This window comes from Epinephelus moara, chromosome 8 (genome assembly GCF_006386435.1).
Source record: "Epinephelus moara isolate mb chromosome 8, YSFRI_EMoa_1.0, whole genome shotgun sequence".
Taxonomy (NCBI): Eukaryota; Metazoa; Chordata; class Actinopteri; order Perciformes; family Serranidae; genus Epinephelus; species Epinephelus moara.
The window spans coordinates 16073538-16100231 of record NC_065513.1 but is presented as its reverse complement, the minus strand read 5'-3'; the positions used below and the strand labels follow the sequence as shown (position 1 = coordinate 16100231).

General features: G+C 40.3%; 2 protein-coding genes across 5 annotated transcripts; one reads left to right on the top strand and one right to left on the bottom strand.

The window, feature by feature from the left end:
• Positions 1-695: 695 nt before the first annotated feature.
• prlhr2a (prolactin releasing hormone receptor 2a) lies at positions 696-9793 on the top strand. 2 transcript variants are annotated; one of them, XM_050050695.1, is made up of 3 exons: positions 696-1113; positions 2910-3384; positions 6216-9793. In XM_050050695.1, exons 2-3 carry the CDS (start codon positions 2930-2932, stop codon positions 6850-6852), a joined length of 1092 nt encoding a protein of 363 aa, XP_049906652.1. In that variant the 5' UTR covers positions 696-1113; positions 2910-2929; the 3' UTR covers positions 6853-9793. The 2 variants fall into 2 exon arrangements, with proteins under 2 accessions (XP_049906652.1, XP_049906651.1); XM_050050694.1 differs by having other exon boundaries at positions 2902-3384.
• Positions 9067-24782, bottom strand: rab11fip1a (RAB11 family interacting protein 1 (class I) a). Of its 3 annotated transcripts, XM_050050693.1 has the most exons (6): positions 24053-24782; positions 16506-16942; positions 15427-16372; positions 12517-14265; positions 11332-11434; positions 9067-10634 (listed from the first exon to the last, which is right to left on the bottom strand). In XM_050050693.1, the coding sequence occupies exons 1-6, from the start codon at positions 24400-24402 to the stop codon at positions 10434-10436; spliced, it is 3786 nt and encodes a 1261-aa protein (XP_049906650.1). In that variant the 5' UTR covers positions 24403-24782; the 3' UTR covers positions 9067-10433. The 3 variants fall into 3 exon arrangements, with proteins under 3 accessions (XP_049906650.1, XP_049906649.1, XP_049906648.1); XM_050050692.1 differs by lacking the exon at positions 12517-14265 and having other exon boundaries at positions 11362-11434; positions 24053-24778; XM_050050691.1 differs by lacking the exon at positions 12517-14265 and having other exon boundaries at positions 24053-24777.
• Between the last annotated feature and the right edge of the window lie 1912 nt (positions 24783-26694).

Sequence of the window (26694 nt, the reverse complement as noted above, 5' to 3'; positions counted from 1 at the left end):
CACAAATGAAACACCATGCCTGCAGAGTTCCAGCTCTGATTGTCCTCCATACAAAGGCCACTCAACATTCAGACATCACATCACGTCACCTCCTTATCAGCCTGCCCCTAGGCCCCTTTTACAAATATTTGTGAGTGGTGAGGGATGACAGTTCAAACATTAGAGCCACTGTGGCAGTGACCTCAGCAGTGGACCTTTTGGGCATGCATAGAAGGTGCTTGTCACCATTACTCATGACTCATATCTGACTTTAGCAGCTTCCTCTGTATTTCTCAATATGAAACAACAAATATCAGCTGGTTAGATATTGTGTTTTATTTTTTTATTTTTTATTTTTTTTAATTTTATATACTTTATTAATCCCCGAGGGGAAATTCAATTTTTCACTCTGTTTGTCAATTACACACAGGTCGGAACACACACATGCACAAACTGGACCTATACATGCACTAAGTGGAGATATGTCAGAGTGGGCTGCCCATGACAGGCGCTCCGAGCAGTTGGGGGGTTCGGTGCCTTGCTCAGGGGCACCTCGGCAGTGCCCAGGAGGTGAACTGGCACCTCTCCAGCTTTTATCTGACAGCAGGAATATTATAGTGAGCACATATAGAGGATGAACATGCAGAAATGAAAAGGTCAGCCAAACTGTAACTACTCATCAGCCTACAGTAATAGTTTTTTGTTTTTTTTTGTCGGTGTTGTTACAGTGATGTATTCTGGGAGTATTGTACGTGATTTTCTGTGCAGGGTAAAGCTACCATCCACGGAGACACGCGCGTCAGAAGCTCTTTCAGTCCTCAGAGCTGTCAGTCAGGTTTAAAGGCACACATAGAAAAAGCGAGCCAGCCGGACCGCACCTGTTGATCGCAAATGGCAACTCTCTCTCTCTCTCTACACGCTTAAAATCGACTGCCACTTAAGTCATTGCAGTGCTAGTCAATTCTGATGTATTAAATTCCTAATGGTCAGAGTGCATGGATGCGTGTCTTTAGTGCTGCTCAGAAACACGTGCGCTCATTTGTGCGAGGAGCGCGCATCTCTCCAGAGGCGCACAGAAGCTCCGCGCTGGATCCCACTGATATCTTCTATCTGAAAACTGAGGATCAACACACGGTAGGTGTGCTACTTTTTTTTGTTTCCTCAAATTCCACATGCGAAATGCCATGTAGATTCAGTTTAGGCACAACTAAAAGTCAGTGCAGCAAATGTTTGAGCTGAAAAGAGACAGATGGAGATAATGCAAATACATGCGTCAATTCTGTTTCATTGTAAGAGATTTCAAACGCTTTTCTCACTTGCAGGAGTTTAGAGCATTTTGAATTGGTCATGGTTTGGCGAAATTTGTAACTGCATCGCAATATTCCGAGGCTGAATCTTTTTTTAAATGACTCAACAAGATACAGTCATGTTTCGATAATTAATTTACCTGGCAGAGCAAGTAAATTGTATATTTTCCATACATATATGCAATTAATTCCTGTCAGGGTATTGTATTCTCTTAATGACGAAAATATCAGAAACAGTTTGTGAATCAAATGTTACAGTTTTCTCTGTCGCACTAGATATGCAAACTGCATTACTATGAATTTACTACATCTGATATTGTTGCGTCAGTTCTGCTGCTGAGCTTCTTGTGTTGTCTCTGAGTGATTTCAGACGTTTTTCTATTAAAAATGTCGAATCAAAGGGAGCACATACAGAAAACATGGTTTAGACATACTGTAAAAAAAAACAGCCACAAAAAAAAATCAGTCCACAGCACGATACCCATTATCATTAGACTCTGCTGTTAGAGATACATAACAAGTACAAAATGTTCATGTACTGTAAATAAATAAATAAATGAATAAATAATTATTGTTTTTACTCTTATTGGAGACATGGCTATAATCCAATACTTAGTCTTGCTTTCTGAATGTATTTTGATAAACTGCCATCTAGAGAATTTGGAAGTTCGGGACATTTTGTTTGAATCTGAAGCAGAAATTGTTCCTCTTAACAAAAAAAAATAAAAATAAAAAATTGGCAGCTGCTGTATTTTATTTTATTTTTTTCAATCTCAGCCACACTTTTCAGGGAAATCATTATTTTTTGTAGAGTCTCACTAGCATCTTTAAAAAAAAAAAAAAATCTGAACAGTAACTTCAAAATGCAACAAGTCTTATCCATATGTGCCACAGAGTAAATCCTCTTAGTCACCATTTTATGTCAGCATGTTCTCATGCAGTCATAATATGTCCATTATATTTCCCCACTGACGTTAAATTGGCCCTCACTTAGAACCAGTGCAGCCTGTGCTGTGCACATAAACACTGCACATACAGAGTGTATGGTAGATAATAGTCCAGAGCAGGTCTGAGCCACGCAGCAGCATTCAATTTAATATTCAGTGTTTGTGTTGCAGTTCTGAAACTCTGATGAAATACCTGAAAGGCACCTGACAGTGACAGACAATCGTGTTTACAGCAAGAACCCCAATCATAAGACTTAAAACACAATAACAGAAACACATCTCTGTAAAGGTTTCTACATGTAGCTAGCCATGAGAAACTTCATTGTATTCTAACAGAGGGAAGTTACTGTCAGTACAGTAATTTTCCTTTTGGAGCGATACAGAACTGGAAAATATGTTATCACAAAGACAGGAATTATAATTGGACAGAGGAACTTGCTCATCAAACTGAAGCCTACGTACAGCTTATCTGCAGTGCATTCATCCTGGATTAGAATGAAAAGGAACATTTCAAGTGGAGTTAATTAAATGACTGTCTACAGTAGTGGGGGGTTTATTATTTATCTATGTCCACCAGCCACTCAGCATATCCTTGGCTTGGCAGTGGTATCTCAGTGTGCATGTTGCTGAATAGTTGCAGTTGCAGTTTATTGTATTCATGATTTCAGCTTTCCAGGTTGACGTCAGCCTTCTGGGATGGAGGGCACAGGCAGCGGCTGGTCAGCTGAGCTCACTCCTGTGATGCATGAGGTGAACGGCAGTGACACCGGCCAGGTCTTTGAGGTGGCGCTGCAGAACGGCTCCACCAAGCGCAGCCCCCAGTTTGTGGGTGTGGAGCTGCTACAGTCTTTCAAGCTGCTCATCATTCCCTGCTACACTCTGGTGGCTCTGGTGGGAGTCTTTGGCAACTATCTGCTCCTCTATGTCATTTGCCGCACCCGCAAGATGCACAACGTTACCAACTTTTTCATTGGAAACCTGGCCTTCTCTGACATGCTGATGTGTGCCACGTGTGTCCCCTTCACACTGGCCTACGCCTTCAACCCACACGGCTGGGTGTTCGGTCGCTTCATGTGCTACCTGGTGTACCTCATTCAGCCTGTGACGGTGTATGTGTCGGTCTTCACTCTCACTGCAATTGGTGTTGACAGGTAAGTGAAAAGGAGCCAGAAGGCTAAGGACAGACTCTATAAAATAAACCCTCAAAAACCTGAAGAATATTCAGCATATTGCTATTCACTACCATCACATGAGCAAGGTTTTCAGCTTGAGGCATTTATTCAAACCCTATCAGCCACCCTGTAATAAGCTACTGTACAGATTTATGAAAAAATAATAAGGTACATGATTCCTCACAATGAATGTCAGTATCTCTTTTTGCACAAAATTGCAGTGGCAGTAAGCAAATCTGTAAACACCTGAGTGCAGTCGATTCTTGTGCCAGCTCTGAAAATAACTGTTCTCATTCTCTGAGTTTCCAGAACCACATGACGGTAGGGATCTCATACAAGTTCTGAACTGTATTGGTAAACACCTCAAGGAAAATAATAAAATCTCGATGTACTTCCCTCCCTGCACTCGAATCTTATGTTATCGTATGTTATTTGCAAGGCCATGAAAATTCAATATCTTGTTTTATTCATGATTGAAGACAGCATATCATTTACCTGTAAAAACTGGCCACTCACACTACACTACACACAACAGATCCTCTTCAGCTCTATACAGATATTGTGTATAATCCTATCCCACACATTTCCCTGACTTTAAACCCGTATGGCTGAGGGACAAAAGGCCAGAAGATGATCTATCAGTCCCTAATACTTTCCCCCCCACTGCTCAGGACTCCAAGGTTTTGTGCTCCTTACACCAAGCTGTGAGCCAGAAGCAAAAACGCTGCTTTGTCTGTTCACCATGGATACAGCGACAGAGCTGAATTTGGATTTGATTTTTATAAAACCTTTGTGAAAATGATTTTGTTTTTGTTTTTTGGTTGGACACTGTCAACTTGGCATTGACTTCCTTCTGTGGTCATTTCTGAAGCTGTATTATCTGTGGTGCTGAACAGCTGTGTTGTCATTTGCTTGTTAATTGCTTTTGGCAGCCAATGACTTGTTAATTCAGTGCTAAACTTAAAGGTCCAGTGTGTAGGATTTAGAGGGATATATTGGCAGAAACTGAATATAATATTCATAACTATGTGTTTATTAGTTTATAATCACCTGGAAATAAGAATTGCTGTGTTTTTTTTGTACCTTAGAATGCGACAGCTACATAGGGAGTGGGTCCTCTTCGACGGAGTTCATCATAGTGATCTACAGTAGCCCAGAACAATCAAACCAAACAGTGGCTACATACCAAACAGATAGGGCCAGTCACGTTTTGGATTTTCCCATTGGCCTCTATAGTTCTCCTTCAAGCATGGCACATGGGAGACGTTTCTGGCACTGTCTACACGTCTACTGATATTTTTGAAAATGGATATTTTCCTCCACATTTTGGCCTCTCGTCCTCTCATCTTGTCCAAAAAGAGTTTAAGGTCACTAAAATGAAGATTTTTTTGAAGCGCCCTCTAAGGTGCAGATTTTTCAAAACTCTGGTTACTGTGCATTTGGGGTACAGTCCTTACTTTGTGCATGTACGTAGTTGCTTGGTGTAATGAATAGGGCTGTCAATCAATTAGAATATTTAACCGCGATTATTTGCACAATTGTCTATCATTAACTTGAAGTTAATCACAAATTAATTGCACATTGTTTATCTGTAAAGTAAAAGTTTTTAATACTCTTATCAACATGGGAGGTGACTAATATGCTTGCTTTATGCCAATATATTTTAATTATTATTGCAACAAACCAAAACAATGACAAACACTGTCCAGAATATTTTCCAGAATATCCTCAAACGTACTGCACGCTCAAAAAGTATGCTGACAGCATACCATGGTAAACTCAAGCCCAACAAGCAACAACAGATGGACATATTGGCCTGAATGTAACATTACTTAGTAATACTAACACAAAGTAGTGTCCAACTTTAAACTTGCAAAGGTCAACCAAAAATCCTGTTTTTTTTTTAAGCAGCTCAACGTACTCCTGTGGTAACTCAATTCATATCGACAGTAAATGCAGATAACTTTAGTCTTATTGAGAGAATCATCTGAAGCTGAACTTGCCGTCCATAAGATCCCTGTCTTTATCCATCTCTGCTCACAGAGCTTTGTTTCTGCTTCCCACCCACAATGTTACTGCTGCATCACTTCCTGATTTCCCAATCTACAGGGTGAGCCGAGGGTCATAATTACAGAATGTAGTGCGTTAATCATGCGTCAAAAAAAATTGGTGGTGTTAAAAGGAATTTGCATAACTCATTATTAACGCGTTAACTTTGACAGCTTTAGTAATAAGCTTACACCAGAGACAGAAACAACAACAGCAAATTCGCTTCATGGAGGAATGGAGACGTCTGCTGCACCCAATGCTGGTTGGTCCATGTCAGCACTTGCAGTTTTAAGCCTGCCAGATACAATAATTTTGGATCAGGCCCAGGGTGGTGGGACTGGAAGCAAAACTTATGGATGTCCAGGGCAAACCTGTATCTTTGAATGAGCTCTGGTGTGGTGATGACATCTACAGTAGGTATTTTGAAAAAGGTAATGTTTGTCTGTGCACTTTGTGACAAGGGGAGATGTCTGAAGACAGCTAATACCGGCAAGTGTTTGGAGTTCTAGGGTTTGTGCAGATATTGTAAATTGAAGATCGTGTGGACAGAACTGACAGAGGTAAAATATTTAAAAATATCTGAACACGTGTAGACAGTGCATCAGTTGGTTGTAATCTGCAACCCTTAACACAATATGCCACAAAATCCCACACACTAGACCTCATATTTGGCATGTCTCTAGAATTGTTTCTAACAGTTTAGTTAGATAGATCTAATCTAAGATATCTCTGAGGCTTTCTTCTTCTCTGCTTCATTTTAGATACTATGCCACAGTTCATCCTCTTAAAAAGCGAATCTCAGTATTGGCGTGCACCTACCTTTTGTCTGGGATCTGGCTGCTGTCCTGCGGTCTGGTGGCCCCGGCTGTGGCTCACACCTACCATGTAGAGTTCAAGAATGAAGGCTTCACCATCTGCGAGGAATTCTGGATGGGCCAGGAGAGGGAGCGGCTGGCCTACGCTTACAGCACTCTCTTCATCACCTACGTCCTGCCTTTGTCGGCGCTCTGCATCTCCTACCTGTGCATCTCTGTCAAACTGCGAAACTGTGTCGTACCCGGCCACCACACCCAGAGCCAGGCAGAGGCTCAGCGGATGCGCAAACGCAAGACCTTCCGTCTGGTGAGCCTGGTGGTGGCAGCCTTTGGCATCTGCTGGATGCCCATCAGTGTGTTCAATGTGCTGCGAGACATTGACATTGACCTGATTGATAAGCGGTACTTTCTGCTCATTCAGCTGCTCTGTCACCTGTGTGCAATGAGCTCATCCTGCTGTAACCCTTTCCTCTACGCTTGGCTGCACGACCGCTTCCGTGCTGAGCTTCGCAAAATGTTCACATGCCGCCGTCGTATCGGCATCTCGGCCAATAACTGCGCCACTGCCAGCGTGGTTTTGTGAAGCTCCTGTGTTTTAGCCTGCTGTTGGTTAGTCCATGTTTCTTTGGACAGTAGATTATACTCATCTCATTCTGGTAACAGACAAGCAACACAGAATTAGATAGGTGTACAGAGGATTCATAACTGTATGGCGATCCAACTTTTACTCAAGATAGCCACATAATTCTGTAAACTGGTGTCAGACCTGTTACCAGTATGCTTGAAAGAGTACTCCACCAGTTTAGCATTGCCCTTCTATTACACTGTCTAACTTATGATGGACGATGTAGAAAAATAGGATCTTAATCAATACAGCAAAGCCAGAGATATCATTGTTTTTATGCCACATATGTCTATATTGCCACAATGCAGCTTGACCGCTGACAGTTTGGTTGAAGATTTGAATGTGTTTCTTGTAATAACTTATGTTGCCTCAATGTGCTAGCCTTAAGCAAAGATGAAGAGCAAGCTACAGAGACTTAGTGAGCTCACTTCTATCTATTTTTGTGTCTGGACCATGAAAAATCCTCTTTTTTTCAGATTTAAATATTGACTAAAAGGACCAGTGTGTAGGATTTAGTGGCATCTAACACTGAGGGTTGCAGATTGCAACCAACTGAATACTCTCCCCTCTTCCTTTCCAAGTGTGTACAGTAGGAACCTTTACTGTCTAGAGCCAGTGTTTGGTTTGTCTGTTCTGGGCTTCTGTAGAAACATGGCAGACTCTGTGGAGGAGGACCCATTCCCCTGTGGATATAAAGGCTCATTCTAAGGTAACGAAAGCATGAAAAGATGATTCTTAGTTTTAGGTGATTTTAAACGATGAAAACAAAGATATGAATGTTACAATAGACCAAACTGAATCCTACACACTGCAACTTTTATTTACTTCAAGGATAAAGCAAGCAAAATTCTGTAGTTTTATGTCTGTTGACAGATTTCATGAAAAGACCCAAACCAACAGCGTGTTTATCTGTCTGTCAGCACTGCCTGTCTTCCCCTGCCTTTGTGTGGCTCTCAGCGCTGAGCCAATCCTTTCCTAATTAAGCTAAAAACTTCTCTCTCTCGGTTTTCATTTTTGTGAAACAAACCTCACGGTGATCAAAATATCTTATTATCAGAAGAGTTTGATTCTGCACTATTACTTGAATAATATTTTAAACTATGTGCACAGTAACAACCATATGAAGGAAAAACTGCCATACCTGTGGTGCAGTTCAAAATATGTTCAGTATTTAGCAGCTGCTTGGTTTTATTTATTGCTTGTTTTCTGAATAACACCTCTTTGAAGCAAAAATAGGCACAATATGTTTGTGAGGACTTGGCGACCATCAGACACCTGAGTGTGTTGAGTTGGATGTGGGAGGAGAATCGTCTAGTGAAAAAAAAAATACACGCGAGTCAAGAGGATCAGCAGAGAAAATACAAAATAAAGACAAGTTGCAAATATTTACTTTCATTTTTATAAAAGGATAGATGATGTCCCAGAACAGCTGGGCACTGTAGTTTTCAGCAAATGTTTCCCAAGCAGGAGTAAATAATGGATTTGGTGGGGACTGTTCTAAGCAGTAGATTTGGTTTGCTGAGTATTTGTAGCAGCAGGGTGGTGTATGTGGGAGTGATTGGGAATAAACTACAGTGCCACTGCAGTCGGTGCAACTGTGAGGCTCACTCATGAGTTTCTAATAGGTTTTAGACAGCAATTTTGGTATGTGGCACAGCAGAGCTTAAGTGATATTGGGCTTTAGATACACAGGATCAGTTCAGTGTTGGTTTTCTCTTTTCATGGGATCTGTTGACAATAAGAAAAATACATCACATGACTTATCCTATTCAACATACAGTATTGCATTTGTATTTCCACCTTTGCTATTAGTCCCTCCTAATACATCTTTATTAATTTTACAATACATAAGTATTTCCATTTACATTGTTGTTAAGTACCATGATAAAAGGACAGATGTGCAACTGCACTATTTCTTGGTCTGAAAAGCAGCTATTGTGTATGATAAAACATGCTATGTGTGTTTCCATGGCAACATTTGTTACTTTTGCTTGTGGTGTGGGGCATCCATCTGTCCATCTATCCATGCATCCATCCAATAAAGACAACTGGAGTTGTCACTGCAATATGTAGCTTGTTTGAGCGCTTATAAAATCACAATTATATAGATTGATATTTCAGTTCTTTCCGCATGTACATAAAACATTGTAAATAATTGTGAATACAAACAATGTGGTGAAATAATTAGTGTCTTTATTTCAAATAAAACCGTATTTTGCTCAGCATCGCTTCTCTCTGAAGTTTTACATGTTTTACTGTAGTATTATTATCATGTCAACAAACACTCGACACATCAGGCTGTACATTCTTTGAGCTCTCAGTCCAGAAAAAGAAGCTCATCCAGCAAATCAGACATTAAAGTCATGAAAAAGGTTTTGAAGGCACAGATCTGTACATTCATGAAGATTAATATTGCTATCAATGCAGCCAAGACATAAAATAATAGTCATATAAAGGCATATATGTTCATTCATTAGTGTAGGTTCAAATACAAAGACAAGGCTGGTAGGTTATTACTGACACTTACTCTACTACCATTCCTCTAATTATTCATTGTTGATTATCTCTCAGTTTTCATTTCACAAATACAACACAAACATCACAGTGATCAAAACCTCACAATAGAAGAGTTTGATTCTGCACTGTCACTTGCATAATATTTCAAAATTATGTGCACAGGCTACATAACAACCACATGAAAGGAAAAACTGCCATACCTGCGGTGCAATTTTAGTTATTGCTGGTATTCTGAATAACACCTCTCTGAAGCACAAATAGGCACAATATGTTTTAAGGACTGGATGGCCAGCTGACATTCAACTGTGGTGAGTAAAACGTGGGAGGAATGTTGTTAATTAAAAAGAAAAAAGAAAAGAAAAATACATGCAAGCCAGAAGGATCGAAAAAGAAATAAGAAAATTAGATTTCATCAGTGGAGGGAAATGTCATTGTACACTTGTTATATAAACAAATTGAATATTAAGGCTGCTCATTAAATCGTAAATCATATGAGAGAAATATTACATTCTTACCTCATTAACATGGTGCACGAATTTAGAATGGTTGGTATGTATATGATCATTCATTGCACAGCAATAAGTTATACAAAGCCCAGTGTAAAGAGTAAAAAAGGCCAGCTAACAGCTTAAAATAAACAATCATTTTTATCTGCATCTTTAAGATATTAAATAAAGCTCAACCCAAGTTTCATCAAGTATGGTACATAAAATCAGAGTTGAATAGATTTTCATGTAACACGTCTTTTTAAAGCAAATTTCAGTACCGTCAAAACAAATACATTCATTTGCTCGTGTAAAGATGTTTTATTTGCTTGTTATTAAGTGTTCATCAAATGTTATTACTTCAGAGTCAATTTTCCAACATTCTCAAACTAATTTGACTCTGAAACTAAGAAAGTGCATATGCTCACAGATCTTCATCGAGACCATGTCTCTCAGTACACAGTGACAACAGTACAAACACACAACATACATAACCACGTCCTTAAGTGGGCCTCTCTTTTTCCAGACGGCGTTACCTTATACTGGCTTGGAATTAAGAGACTGCAGGATGCTGGGGCTCTCGTCTATGACGCGGACCAGCAGGTTGTCGATGTACTCCTCGAGCTCGACTATCTTGGAGTCCTTCCTGGACAGGTCGGCTTGCTGCCTCACCACCAGTGTGATCAACTCCTCCTGTGTCAGCTGAGTGTAAGGGCCACTTTCCACTGAGTCTGCCACCTGAGGGGAAGGTTAACAAGTGAATACAGTATATACACATCGCAATGAAAACATACTGGCTGAGTACATATGCAGGTGATACAAACATAAGTACATATTGAATTGTTAAGGGCTCTTTAACTTGTCCTTTGAGAGGGTTTTGTAAAGATGCTTTTATAACCCTATTTGCACTATTAAAACATAATGTTTTAACAAAACAAATTCCCATCACATCGTCCACTTACTTGGTCACAGCTTTCAGCCACATCTTGTGGCCTTTGTCAGCAGATTGAGTTTTACTCGTATTTTTTAAAAACCAAGCAAAAGTGTAGACAAGTAGACCTCTTGATAGGAATTCTTTTTGTCAAACTGCTATTTCAAAGGTCAAATATATACCTTTGAGCTAAATATTTAACAATATTTCAGGGTTGACTGCAATGAGATTTCAGATGTGTAAAAAATATTCTCTTTGATGCAGTCCTTTTTAGATTTTATGTATTATTTCAATACAAGGAACACTTTTAGGACTAACTCGAGACGTTTGACTTGTAAATGTGCGTAATGTGGATTAATTCAAAGGGTGAATAGAGAGTTCATGTATAATGTCACGGAATTCCTGCAGAAAAAAAACCCAATTTGCTTGCTGTGAGAGGATGTGCAAACAAGTGTGTTTGTGTTTTGCTCCCAGTTTGTTATCAGAATGCCAACAAATCCGCACCTGAATCTTTCCTGGTGTACTGTCACGGACCTTTATCTCTTTCACAGCAGGGGTGCTGATGGGTTGCTGACTCTCTGAGCTCATGGGCTTCACAGGATGAGGCCTGCAAAGAAAGAATATACATTGTTATAAAGCCCTCAAGCAGATTACTGCATGTAAGTAGAATAATATGCACAAAAACAATTATAAGCAGGAGAAAATTATTTAATCATTTAATTAGTTTTAGCTAATTGTGCTGTTAATTACCAGGGTGTTAGGGTATATGTGCATTGGTGTATTGTGTAATGTGTATAATGTGATGTAAATACAATGCCATGCAAAAGTGTGCACCCCCTTGGTGATTTTCCTGTTTTGATGAATCACAACCTGTAATTTAAATGCATTTTTATAGAGCACTGAAGGAATGCTGTTTTTTTTTTTAATTTTTTATAGGCCTTCCCAGAGTTAGCTTCACCCTGGTTCCCTCGATAGAATGTCAATGGGATTTTTCCATTGGATTTTTGATTACTGCAGAACATAAGCTCCGTGGCAAACAAATGATACTTGCACATTTTGTTCAGCAACATAATCTTCACAAATGAAAACCACTTTTGAAAGTTCTGAAGTGAAACTGCAACTGCCTGTTTTTTACTGATGTATTTTATGTCGTAGAACAAAACGTGAAAGACTCTTAAGCTTGTGTTAACCACAGACCTTACTGTAATTCAGGCATCGAACCAAAAACCCTGACTTTATGACGAAGGAACCAGGAGTGCAAAAATGCTAATTTTGGGACTCATTCCTGCAGAGCTCTGTTTTATTATATTTATTGTGGTTTATGATACTGAAAGTTGTATAATTTCATTACACTGTCCATGTAAAAATCCAACTCAGGATGAGAGCTGAAAACTAGCAGTCGCCATAAACTCTCTGTGCATGCTCTTCGTTGGAATCCATGTTAAATTGTATTGTCTCAATCAAATAAAAATACATTCAAATTCAATCTGGTGTTTTGCAAATCTTTCAAAGCATCCCACTAAGATCAAAAGTTGCTCTGAAATCACAAGCTCCAAAATAGTCATACCCAAGGTAAATCCCAACACCTTATCTGTCTCCCAATACAACAGCAGCAACCAGATACCCTATGCAAAGTCTAGATCACCAGTCCACAAATGCATTCTTTGTAAGCAGCCTGTGTAATCTCACCTGCGGGGAGTTAAGGCTAGCCCACCTCCACTGCTATTCTGAGCACTGACAGGCTGAGTGTCAGAGGGTAAGACCCACGCTCGCAAAGGCGCCTTTCCACCAGACAAGCCTCCTGCCTGAGAAGCCGGTTCTTCCATAACTACGGGGAGGGACTCTGAGGAAATCAAGGCAGAGATAAAAGGTTCAGCCCCAAACTGATCCTCTCCTCCATAAGATTTGCCTTGTGTTTTCACATCAGCTGGAAGCTTCGGTGTGACAGGCTCCTTCCTGACACCTCTTGCAGACACGGCCCGATAAGCTGTTGTTGTGGTTGTTTCTGCTTTAGGTGCGGGATGTTGTTGAGGCTTGGAAGGCTTATTGTCCGAGTGAGTTGTGGTTGGAGGATTCTGTTTAACTTGTCTCTGTGAATTCCTTCTTTGGAAAGCGGGACTGTCTGGCTTTGAATCTTCATCTTTTTTCCTGCTGTCACTGTGTTTGTTTGAATCGCTGCCATTAAAATCAGCAAATGGATCCGTCTGTTTCTCTTGGTTAAAGATTTGATCAAGATCGTCAGGTGTCATTCCCCGATCTTCAACTTTCTGCTCTTTTTTCACACTGCCAGTAAAAAGGCCATCTACTTCTTGGTTCTGCTTTGGCTTTGCCCATGGGTCTTTGGGAAGAAGCTCAGTGATGGGAAATGGATCAAACTCAAAGTTGTCCTTTGCTTGTCTGTTGTTTGTGTTCATGCTGCTCATATGTGAACTAGATGTTTGGATGTGACTGTTCGAGACTGCCGGTGTCCCAGCAAGATCTTCTTGCTGAACTGGCTCCTTGTCACTTGTCCTCTGTCTAGGTTTGGCTGTGGGTGCCTCTTTGTCTGCAGTGACTTGCACTTCTCTTTTATCACTCTGTGGTGTGTTATCCCAGTCCATTTGGCTATTTGGTCTCGGTGTAGGTGATGGGTGCAACACCTTCCTTGCTCCATCCCTGGACATCACTGACAGACTTTCTCTGCTTGAAGCATCAGTGTTTTCAGGTCCTGGGACTGCAGGCAGACTACGCCTCATGGGAGGTTGGAGAGCAGTATTCTGGCTCTGTCTCTGACTGGCATTGCCTACTTTTTGGGGGAGTGGTGGTGCAACTAATTTAGGGGGAGCTGGGGCCGCTGTTTTTTTTGACGACGTAGGTTTGGCCTCCAGTGGTTGCGTTTGATAAAAACTCCTCATAGCAGCACTGTCCTGTGGAAGTGAAGACCTAATATTAGGTCCGTGCTCTTCTGGACCATCAACACTCATCTCTGTACTGTCCCGGTGTTTTTGATTGACCTCAGCGATTATATGGTCCCATCGAGTGTGCCCTTGCACGCCGTGTCTCTTTTGAGGAAAAAGTGATTCATAATCAGGAAGTGGTACAGAAGGTTTTCTGCCTTGCTGCGGTCCATCTGCCTCTACGTATGCAGGGTTTGTTAGCTCCCTGCCTCCAGTTTGGGTCCCATGTACTAGATACGAGGATGGCACAGGGGCTCTTCTCTTCTTTTCAGCCATGGTGGGTGAAGATCCCACAGAGGACAAATCCTCTACGCTGCCACGAGGTGAACCAGATGGGCTTTGGCTTATAGTTGGTGGAGCCAGGGACAGGTGGAGACTGGAGAAAGTTTCAGGGGACTCAGATGGGACACTAGAGAAGGTGGACTCAGGGGTGGCTGGGGAAGGACACAGCTGACTGGGGGTTTGGCAGTCAGCAGGTTCAGACTCCAGAGACTGAGTTAATCTGCCAAGGGGTGAAAACAAAGGCCTACAGGTCAGTGTGACCATCACATTACCTAAAGTCATTTCCATCAATGTACAACCCGTCACCAATTTCACTAGCATCTCATATGTCAAGAAAAATGATCAGATTCTCATCTACAACCTCACATAGTTTAGCCTTCAAACAGCGCAATAGTTACCCTTAAATGCTTTACTAAATCTGCACTAGACAAGGCTGCCTTAAATAATTTGTTCATAAAATGGTCCAGTGTTCAATGTCAGTGGCCAACCTACAGACAGAGCATCTGATATTCACGTGTCTTGCACAACTGTTTCTATTTTTAGCTGTGGCGTTCTCACAGTGCCACATTTTGACTGTACTTCATGGAAAAACTACAATGTGACATTTCTGCTTCAAGATTAACCCACTTAGATAACACTACATAGTTCAATATGGCATCAAAATGTAACCTTTCCCAACTAAATAACACAAAAGACTTTCAATGCCTTTCCATGTATCTGTCATCTTAAAATCACTCATGAAAACACGGACTACTGTAACATCAATGACAGCAGCAAGCACAAGCCCCTTACCATTTTGATTCCAGTCCACAAACAACCACAAAAATAATCTAAAACTGAGTCCAATCACCCAAGACGTCTTCAAGGAAATGAACACTGTGGCTCAGTCACTCCTTATGAGCTCTGCTCAGCCCACAACCTGTTCCACAATGTCTTCACAAACACAAGCCACACCCAGATGCTCATCTGTGCCGAGACCAAACTGGTCAAACTGGTCCATCACCCGTGAGAGGAAATTCAAAGTTTTGGTCATTCAAGACAGTCACAAGTTTGAGCCTACAGAAACAAGACGAACTTGTGGAATTCTCAAGTTTCAGTGTTGACAGAGGTGGTGTGGGGTGAAACCTAATAATGGGGAACAAGTTTGTTTTCTTAAATAACATTTGTAATGGATATGTGCTGCTTACTTGAGCAGGTAGAGAAAAAACAACTCAGCTTTTGCTTTAGAATCGGTGTTAGGCCTTTTTGAAAATATTAAAAACAAAATGCAGACATAGTGAGCCTACAAGCAACCACTGGCATCCCCAGTGTCATAACACTGACATAACTGTGATGTTATTATATAACATTAGTGCAGAGTAAATTAAGAAGAAAGGCTTACCTGGGTTTGACTGCAGACACTTTAGCATTGCGGTTGAGGAAGACCATGGCGGAGGGAGTTTGTGGGTTACGGCTGATTTTCTGATTATCAGCTGGGCTTTTATTAGTGCTGACTGGAGGATCTGAGCTGAGGGGAATGTCTTCAAACGGGTTGGTGGAGCGGTGGGAGATCGGTTCATCAGGATCTCCTGAGTTGTTGCGTGGAGGTTTTGTGGGCAGTTCCTCTTTAGGTTGTTGCTGTACCTCCTCCTCCTTCTTCTCCTCCTTCTTTCTGATCATTCCAAACAGGGACGTCAACCTGTCGCTCATGGAGGCCTCCTCCTGTCGTTTCTGCTCCTCGGCTCTGCGACGTTCCTCCTCAAGCCTCTGGTTTTCTGCTGCCTCCAGCATCCTGCGTTCTTCCTCTTGTTTTCTCCTCTCTTCTTCTTCCTCCTCTCTCTGTTTCTTCCTCCTTGCTTCATCCTCAAGGAAGCGCCTGTTCCTCTCCTGTTCCTCTCGGAGTCTGCGCTCCTCTTCCTCCTGTAGTCTCTTTGCCTCTGCCCTGTATTTCTCCTCTTCCTCCAGCCTCTTGGCCTCTGCTATGCGCCTCTCCTCTGCCTGCCTTCTCTCCTCCTCCTCTTGATGGCGCTGTTTCTCCATTATTGCCCTATCTACAGACTCCTCCTTGTAGGAGGGCACAGGTATACTTACAAAGGAATCTGCAGAGGCGTCTGAGGTGTGTTTGCGGACATCCTCCACAGATCCTTGGCCTGAGCTGTTCAGACTGAGAGTAGATCCACTCTTGGACTCTGTCTCTTCTGCGTACACATGGCTGCCGTTGATGCACAGGTTGTTCAGGTCACTGTTGCTCTGCTTGGAGCGACTCAGTAGGGAGAAAGGACCCTGAGACACCTTGCTGTCAGAGCTGCCTGTTCGCTTGTGTCCCAGGAATTTGAATTTCTTTTTAACTGTGGGAGGAGAGACAGTGAAGCATGATGTCATTTTTGACATGCAAAACATTATTTAACTTTCACCATACAGGAGAGGAAAGGCAGAACTGTCAACATGAAGTGCACTTAAAGTATAGAAAGTTGAAATTACCTTCAGGAGTGTCTACATTGAGGCCAGATGATCTGCTGCCACTGAGTGATGAGTTCTTCTCCGGAAGAGTCCCCAGTGTAGACATGGACTGTGACACATTACGCTGCAAGTTTGATTTGGGGGCGAAGAGGGTTTTGAGTTTTGATTTCTTTTTCACTCCTGGAGACTGATTGAGTGACTGTGCATCAGCCTCCCCCTCGCTGTCTGTGAGGACCTTGCTGACAGAGGGAACAATAGCTGAAGCAGAGTCAGAGAAGCCGTCCTTTTTCTTTCCACGGACTTTGTCCTTGAACTTGGAGATGCGGGAGCGCGGTTTGTCCTGCATAGAAAGGTCAAACATGCTAGCTGACATGTTGTTTCTCATAAATTGGATATCTAGCAGCACCTCCCCTCGCGCCTTGTCCTCTTTTCCACTCTTGTCCACCAGCTTGAACCAACTGCAAATGACAAAAAGAAAATGGATCAGATGTTGAAGATGACATTTTTGCAAGATCATATTCATTTTCTAAGAATAAACCATAGTTGTTGTTTTTTTTAATATTTTAAACTTAGATATCTTGTTCATTACACTGCAACACACCCACATGTTATCATCAGGTAATTTAGCCTCATATTCACCCTTTAACAGTTTGCCCAGTACAAGATAAAACATGACAATAAGGGTAGGCATTTCCACTTGACCTCAGCACATTTTGCTTAGTTTCAGACAAGCCAGAATAAGACAGATCACTGCCTTGGTATCAAGATCAAGGAACAAGCTGATTTGTACAGGTGGTGCAGTAGTTATGTTTCTGATACGGCTTTTTGATATGTGAAATAACATTTTTAAAGTAGCTGATTAGATAGAAAATAAATCAAAAACACTTCTGATTAATGACTCTTTTAGTTAACACTGTTTTTCTGCATCTCAAATGTGACGATTCACACTTTTATTGCCTCTGCCAAGGAGGTTATGTTTGGTTTGGTTGTTTGTTTGTCAGCAGGATTACAGAAGAACTTCTGGCCCTGTTTTCATGAAACTTAGTAGAAGGGTGCAGCATGGGCCGAGAAAGAACCCATTAACATCTGGAACCGATAAAAGTCATACACAAATTATTTTTTACTTTCACTGACATTGCAAGATACATTATGAGGTCTGCACTCTCTGAGTGCCCTTTTGTTTTGTGGTTTTTCTGATTTGTTATGCTTCTAGAAAATGTGGTGGCCTTTTTTTCCTCTATTTTTTTTATTAATGCATAAGAAAAGGCAGATTAAAAGGCTAATTATTTTTGTTTTTAACTGAATCAAATAATGAATTGATTCATAAATAATGGAACAATCTTTAGTTCCAGGGTCATTTAGGCCATTTAGTCATCAAATTATCACCAACACTGCACTAAAGCCTGAACAGTTAATGGACTAAATAATTAGTCAATAAACAAAAAAAAAAGTTGCAAATGTTTCCACTTCTCAAATGTGAGAAAATGCTGCTTAAGACTGTTCTAAAGTATGCCATTATAATTGAAATGCCTTTGGGTACTCCACTGCTTGTCTGACAGAAAAGGCATTGACAGATGTAACTGCAATGTTTTCAACTACAATTTATCTATTAAGGTGGGTCAAACTAGATTTAATGCAACTTCAATGAACAAACCAACAAACTGCATGGTTCCTGATGGCTCTGACTTCAAATCTTTAGAATCTGTGCCTTGTTAGACCTGAGACTGATAGGTGTCATTAACTAGTGTACAGCTTGTTTCAGTTCCTGTTGGGAGCACCATGCCAACCACAGATAAAGCCTGACAATTACAGCTTTGTTCAGGCTGCCCTCTCATGTCCTCTCTGTTGCACAGGATCAGCACTTATTGTCGGCAAGGGAAAGGTAGGAGTGTTCTGGAGAGCCCTTTCTAAAACCAAGCCAAAACAAGCAATTAGTGCCTTTACATACCAACCTTTCTGATGGTACAATTAAAGCCTTTCTATTAGATGTACTAATAGCCTAGCAGAAGTGCCCATTATGGCAAGCCTTTCTCCTTTTAAACACTTTCATTCCCAAGCAGAGCCCTCCAACTGTTTCACCTAGTTTTTTGTTTACAATTAGTCACAGACATTTCTGTACAGAGTTCACTTTATCAAAACAAGACAGTTGAAACTCTTTACTGACACGCAGCTCTGAACAACAATTAATTTGACACCTAAAATAAACTAATGGCACCAAAAGGCACTAGTAGCACTTTAATATGTACCACTTGCAGTGTCTTTTATTTAATTGGCATTAACCAAGACTCCGTTATAACAAAAAGAAGGTCACTTCTTGAGTGCATGGGGTGTGCAACTGTTACAAAATGAATGAGAAGTGCTTCAATAGGCTTTGTTTGTTTGCCAGTTTTGCAAAGATTAATTCCAACAGCACAAAACTATACTACTTTCAGTAATTCAATATAAAACTACACATATTCTATACGTATACTTGTACAGGGCAGCTACAGATATAGAATTACAGTGCTACTCAACCCTGTGTTGTGCATGTGGCCACAAGTTCTCATCCACATCACACCTCTTGTAATATTCCTTTACATGACTGGTCTATCCCTGGCAATCTTCTCTAGATCTGTCCAGTGATTCATCATCCACTCTGTGGCTAGTAGTCATAAACTTTCCACCTCCATGAGGAAAATAATTCCTCTATGGGGTTGAGGAATGGAGAGTATGAGCTGTAAAACACTCTGTGACTGAGAGACAATGGTGAAACGCCACATGGCTCATTCAATTACAAAACAGTCTGGATTCTGCTGCCTCACTTGCCCCCTTTTCTAACCCAACAAATCTTTCATAGTGTCTTATGTCCCAATAAGGAGTATGTGCATTTTCTTTATCTATTTCTTTCAGATGTAGATGCAGCAGTCTACTACAGTCTAGTATATCCACATTGACTTCTGTTGAGCTGACTGTTCGAAGCATTAAGAAATAGTGAACAGAGTGTTGAGAAATGCCTGTTGGTAGCAGTAAAAACTGTAACTGTAAAGGTCACTATGATTTCCTCTTTGATCATTTGATAAAATATTTCTGCCCTATTGGGGTTCAATCTAACCTTATAACTGAGATACAGAGAAGACATCCGTCACTGAATTTGAATACAAAACATGCTGTGGCATTAACCAGACAGTTATCTAAAGTTCACATGGAGTTTACTAATGCAGCAGTCATTTTGGTGTCATGTTTTGTAGCAGACATCCAGACAGGCTGTTCGGTGGATAACAGTCAGGAAACAAGCATGGGAGTGACCCAACATTCCTCAAACACTTTCAAACACGCAGGGAGGTGCTGTGCAGTACGTGATGTAATGAAAGTCACACTGAGCCTAACTCAAACACATCTCATTTCCCACCCTAAGCCGACCATGCCAAGTCAAACAATCGCTAACTAAGTCAAAGCACAAGGACAGAGAGATCACATTTTCTCAGGCCAGTCAAGAGACTGCTGGTTGTTGTCTTGTCTTTGTTGATTACAGTAAGGAATGCACCATAGCTGGCTGTACAGAGACAATGCATTATTACGTTTATTAGCAGACTGACAGGGTGTACATGTTCTGTTCTGTTCTGTTTGCAAAGAAATACACAAAGAGCCGTGCCCGATGCACGCTCTCACCGGTCCTGCTGGACAGGTTCTCTCGGTTAACTGTCAAGGGCACTTCTCTTTTCATGTCTAATGATTAACCTGAGAGACTGTATTATTTATCAGAGTGGCCGCCGGAGAGGATTCAGCCAATAAAACAAAGTGGTGTCACTCTGTAAAATATAGATCACTCCATAATACTGTTTTAACACCCACTGACACCTTTTTATAGAAGTTTGTAAGATCATATTCTGTTTAAATTGTCTAAAGGTGATTCTCATGTTGTGTGAATATAAATAATAAATGTATGTCGGGCGTGAAATATTTTAGCTCCATGGCTCTGCTTGTTATTTACGAAATATACAATGGCTCAGGTGTCTCAAAAAAAATAAAAAAATAACATAACTCTTCTGCAACAACTGTCCAATATTGTAACTCCATATCTTGGGTGGATGGATTTATCATTTAATTATTTTTCTTCAAGCAAAAAAGACAAATATTTAGTAGTATGAGGCTGTAAATTTTGGGAATTTGCTGCTTTTTGTTTTCATTTGTTATTAAAAACTGAATATCTTGAAAATGGTATCAAATATCAACATTTTTCTAGGTACAGTATTGTATTGAAGTAAGAAATTCCAGTACCATGACAACACTAGAAGGTATCACCTCAGGCTTAAGGGACTTGTGACAATGAAGAATGTCAATTTTGCAAGATTTTCTGACATGTTATAGACCAAAAATATAACTGATAACTGATAGACTGATTAACATTGTAATCATTAGTTGCAGCCATAAAATAATCTGTTATGGCAACACTTTATGAAAATAATCTTACAAAAATCCTTTATGTAAAAATAAAAGAAAATTGCATTAAAATCTAACGTTTAAATCAGTTTACATCAAGAAACCACATGATAGTAATACGAAACTTAGCATTTTCTTTACATGTAATTTATCTTACTGTATGATTATTTGTGACAGTAAATGATCATACAAATCAGAAATACGGCTCTATGACCTAATTTCTTCTCAGACACACTGTATTATGTTAGAGGCAACTGCAGAGCTCCCTTCCAGCTGGAAAACAAAGTCTTCAATGTCACACCCTGCATCAGCAGGACAGGGAAGCAGGATAGTAATCTAACACCACACGCTTCAAGGCAGAAACAGCAACATCCAATACCCTGCATATTGGATCTTAAGGGAGACAGGAGGGTGAGCCAAGCAAGGAAAATGAAGGGGTTCAGACTTGGAGAGGAAAGCGGAAGGAATGAACTTTGACACTGAAGTGTAAAAACTTACTGAGCAAACACAAGATAACATTTAAGATATGATGGTACAATCATCAAGTGAATGAGGTCATACTAGGCTTGTATCAAAGTTGAGTGATAACTGGAAAGTATAACAACCTCCCTCAGTCTTAACCAAAGGTCATTTCAAAATTAAAAGCCACATTTGGAAGTCAGAGCTAATATTAAACCACCGTTTATTTTTAACATTTCTCTTACATAAAAGGGTGTACACAGTACATCCCTATTCACACCAATGCGGTGTTTTTATTTTGATTCCTGTGTCACACCCACGTTACACCCATGCTGCGTCAAACCATGTCATCCTGACTCATGTAACACATCTGGGTGTGAGCAGACGCATTTGAGAGCTACTTAATAGCCTGGAGGAATGTGCACGATTAACAGCAGCAACGTGAGATGCCAGTAAGCTGGCAGTGACACCAATTTATGAAGTAAAAGTCTCAGCCCAATGTTAGAGTTGGTCCAACAGAGAGCGAGAAGGCAGAGGGAAGTACTGAGATTAGAGTTATCTCCGTATCTGTTTTCCCACCATCTCCATAGTTTTCTGTTTTTCTTCTCAGACACTGATAAGAGGAGGGAGGGGAGAGAGGTTACTTCACAATGTTATCATTTTAAGGTTATTGCTTTGCTTTCTTTCCCACTTTGTGGCCACTTAAGAGTGCCCTGTATTTAAAGTATACAAAGGTGACATGAGACCCACACAAGACCCTCTGTTTGACTTGGCTTGATCAAATAGAGACAATAGAGAAAACTCCTGCTGGTCAATATAATGCAGAATAAACTCAAGGACTGATACTTTACTGCTAGGTTTTATAGTTAACGTATATGTGCAAATCAAGGAGTGCTATTAAACTACTGACATTAATTTTAACTAGACACTGTCTAACACCAAACAAAAGATTGGATTGTTGATTCACTGATCGATAATCCAATGATATTGATGAAAATTGAACATGTTGATGCATTTGATCATCTTTACAATACGCCTTTATTTTGAAATTCCCATACATCTGTGTCACCATTTCCGTCCAAGCACACAGGTTCCTAAACATTCAAACAGTTCTCATGGCCTAGGGCCAAGCAGATACTGATGAGGAGCTAGGCAAAAGACAATGACGATATTTACTGATAATGTCTCAAATCAATCATGGGCCTCTGAATTGAATCATTCCAAATTGTATTGTGGCAGACTTTGTGATATCAATAAATACTGATGCAATATCGTATCATGATGAAACCTGTGACTTACATCCCTAAAAAGAGAGCAGATAAAATGTACCAGATATAAAGTGTTTTATTGCTGGATTAATTGCCTCAGGTGTTACATACAGAGCACAAAAATGTAACCATTGCTTGTAAAGTAATTTTAAAATGTATTTTGGGGGCAAAGTCCAAATTACTGTTGGATTGCCATGTCAATAAAAATCATGAATAGGTGGGTGTCTTTGAAAGTAAGCACCAACAGCTTTGTTAATGCTTTCTAAAGGAGTTAAACTCTGTGTTAAAATGTGTCCAGGTCTGTGTCAAAAGGACAAGCAAGAGGAAATGCCACTGGTGACTTGCAAAATAAAACACAAACATTCAGGGTAACCTTTTAATGAAATTAAATGTAGAGGTTTGAAAGGACTGGAATATTGTACGTCAGCGACAATAGCACTGAGGCAAGTTTAGGAGTAATTGTTTTGAGGGGTCTGCTTATCAATAATCAATCAGAGCCACAGAGAATAGTCAAATTAGTTTTACAGAAACGGCTACAATGTCAGTCGTGGCTCAAATTACTTAGTGAGAAACTTTCAAAATGAAACCAACAGAAGCAGTGGTGTAGTGTAAATAAGTAATAATACTTTGTTTCAGTACTTAAGTTATGTTATGTTATGTTTTGGGAGTATCTGTACTGCATTGCAGTGTGTCAGCCCTAGAGGTCAAAGGTTTTCTTTAAATCTTTTAAGTTGTGAAGAAGACTTTGTTATTCAAATGCAATGTATGCTCCATTCTTAATCATCATCATCATAATTGTCAAAATTCTGACCACTTGCTTTTTAATGAACAGAATTTACTCATACTTTTGTATATTTAATATCATAAAACTACTGTAAAAGTACAGTAATATCTGATACTTTTAGACTTTTAATTTTCTAAAAGGTGACTTTAACTTCTACCAAAGTCATTTTCTGCTAAGACACCTGTACTTTTACTCAAGTGAGGCTTTCAGGCACCTCATCCACCACTGAATAAAAGTCAGTGGCATGTTTGTTTACCCATCTATTTATTTGCAGATTGCTGTTTAACCATGCTTTTAAGTTGACTTAAGTTTTATGATGTAGCCTCAAGTCAGTCATTACAGTGAGTGCCATTGGAGTGGGTATTTGGATGAGCTATTTTGTTTGCAGAGACTTTCTGGGGAGATGCTGCACAGTTAATAAACTGGAATTTAGGCTGCACTTAAATATCTGCTTTATTTGTCTGAACAAGTGGATACCATTGTGTAACTCATGCCTACTACAATAAATAAACTCAGGTAACTCCCCTGATACTGACTTCATACTGATCCCTCTGTGAAACAGTGCAAGCAACATGCTCTTATGTTGTTGTATGTATGAGCTTGAAACAGGTTAGGCCCACGCGACAGAAGTCACTTACTCTGTCTTTTTGCGAGACTTGTTGTCATGGAGATCCAGTAAGTTCACCACAGCCTGACCCAAGAACTTGTCGAGCCCCACCTGAGCACGGTGCATGACTATGATATACAGCGTGCAGCGTTCAGAGTTGCTCGGATGGAACAGCGGCAGGTCAAATGAAGCCTCCTCCTTCCACACAGGAGCGGCACTTTTCTCCGCGACAGAGGTAGAAAACTTGTCTTTGGCCACCTGGATGATGGCATAGGCGTCATTGGTGCCATTCTTGCCCTTGGCACGCAGGTCCCGAGCCTGATGCACCGTTACCTGGACACTGGTAGGGAACCACTGCTGGCTTTGCTCGGCCAGAGACATCGCGGAGGTCCGTTAAACCTCACCAAAAGTTAATCCCAATTGTCTTATTAAATAGCTTACAACGCCGGGTGGTTGGTTAATCTTTTCCTGAACTCTGGTTTTCACCTTCGACGTCCTCTGCGGCTGTTGGTTGGTTTAGGTTACCTAGCTTGAGTTCAGGAAGCTCAGGTTGATGTCGTAATACTTCTCCCTCCCCTCTGTAACGTTATATCCAAGCCTCTAGTAACACTTCAGTTTACTTAACACTTGGTTAACCAACTAACGCTAGCACTAGCCGCTGTAGCCAAACCAGGACATCACTGCGGTGCGACTAATTCCTCTAAGAGGCTTTCTTAAAAACAGTTCCCCTTGTTTTGCCTCCGCTACGTAAAACACTTCACTTCCCTGATGTTAGGAGTTCCCACCCATACTCTTCATAATGCTCTCTGATTGGCTGAGATATCTAGCAATTTTCTAAATCCGTCAGTGATTGGACGGCGGAGGAGTAGGGCGTATAGACGTCCCGGAGCATTAAGTAAAAGCAGCCACTGATCAGGAATCAGTTTACCCTCGGAAAACTCATGGAAGATTTTAATTGGACAACAATTAAAACTGAATTGAGTTCAGTGATGCTAATTTAGCACCCTGAGGGTAGGAGATACCTACGCAAATTATTTTAGTTACTTTATTTAGGGTTAAAGCATTAAAGCTACCAAAGAAAACAGAAAAAATAAGTACATAAATAAAAATAAATGAAATATCCCTAGACTGTGGTACAATATATTACAATTGGCAAATAAAGTTAAAGTGAAAGGAAAGATAAAAATCTCCCTTTCTCTTATCAATGGGATGTTTTGGTAGATTAGATCTGATAAGATGATAGTGTTTGCAGAAGCTCAAGGAACAGTTTGTTCAGGTGATGACTGATTAAATGATCTCACATAGCCTAAATGTGAACCCATGTCAGCGCTAAGTCATCCAGAACAAAATAAGATAAAATCACTTTATATTTCATCTTTCACTAACATCTTAGTATCCACAACTTGATCTGCTTACCAGGCCTTCATCAAGATGCTAAAGTGCAAACTGATGTCAAACAATATTCTTTTAATTCTTGATCATTACCAGGGAGTTAGGACAAAATATTTCACATCACCGCATTTTCATGGGTTTTTGTAAAGGCTTGGGCAATATGAAGTACACTCCACTCATACTGACTGTTTCAGTGAAATGACATTCAGTTATATATAACTAGATATGTGCATTTTTGAAAAAGTGATTGACAGTCGCTCCATTCTTCAGCAACACATCAAATTATTTATTAGGTTTTTTTCAAAAACTGTTTTATGTGAAGATCAATATTTGGTTTGTTTTGCGTACATCCAACGTGGAAATCATTAGCAAAAGACTGAGGTAACATGGCAATGAAAGAAGGTGTGCGCCAATGATAGTAATGACACCAGATGTATGGATTACCTGAACATGAAGACGCTGAAATTCATACCTAATGAACAAGACCAATTTATCTTGCTGTTCATATATTTTTCCACAAGAGGTTCAATATAAGTCACAGTCACATGGAATAGATGATGATTTTCATGTTTTACATCTTGAACACATCCTGCTTGGGGCTGATCAAAAAGCTCATACTGCACACAGAATATGCACAACAGATTGACCATACTGAAACACCAATAGTAACAATGAACATGTATGTGATTCTCTGGATTTAATGACAACTTCCTCTCGATGAACAATGGAAAACAAACAGTGACAATGAGCTGCATATAGAAACACTATTTCCTGCTAATGTAATTTCCTGAAATTGACTAAAAAGCAGAAGTATGGCTTCGGCCTTTATAATTCTACTCAAATGAGAAGGCAACATTCTGGCTGAATTGATTCAAAAAGCTTATGATTGACACTCTGTAATGTTTCTTGGTCAGGCCCCCGATATACCTGAAAAATATTTTGTGTGTACTTCTTTGAGAAATTCTTGGGAAACACCTCTAAGATTATAGGAAGAAGGTTTACTGTTATGTCAGCATGGGTCGTTTGTTATTGCAAAACCATAGAGATTTGCCTGGCCTTCAAGGCTCACACATTTCAGATCCCTGGCAAATAACTGCAAAGTTTCTTTGCCACCCAGGAGGGGGCAGTCACTCCTGCATTAGACCAGAACAACACTTCAGCTGAACGTGAAATCCAAATGAAGTGACTGGGTTCGAGAAAGCCAATTATTTCCCCCCCCTGGTTTGTATTCTTTCTGAATTCATTAAATGAGGGGAGCTGTGTCAGTGCTGTTGGGAGCGT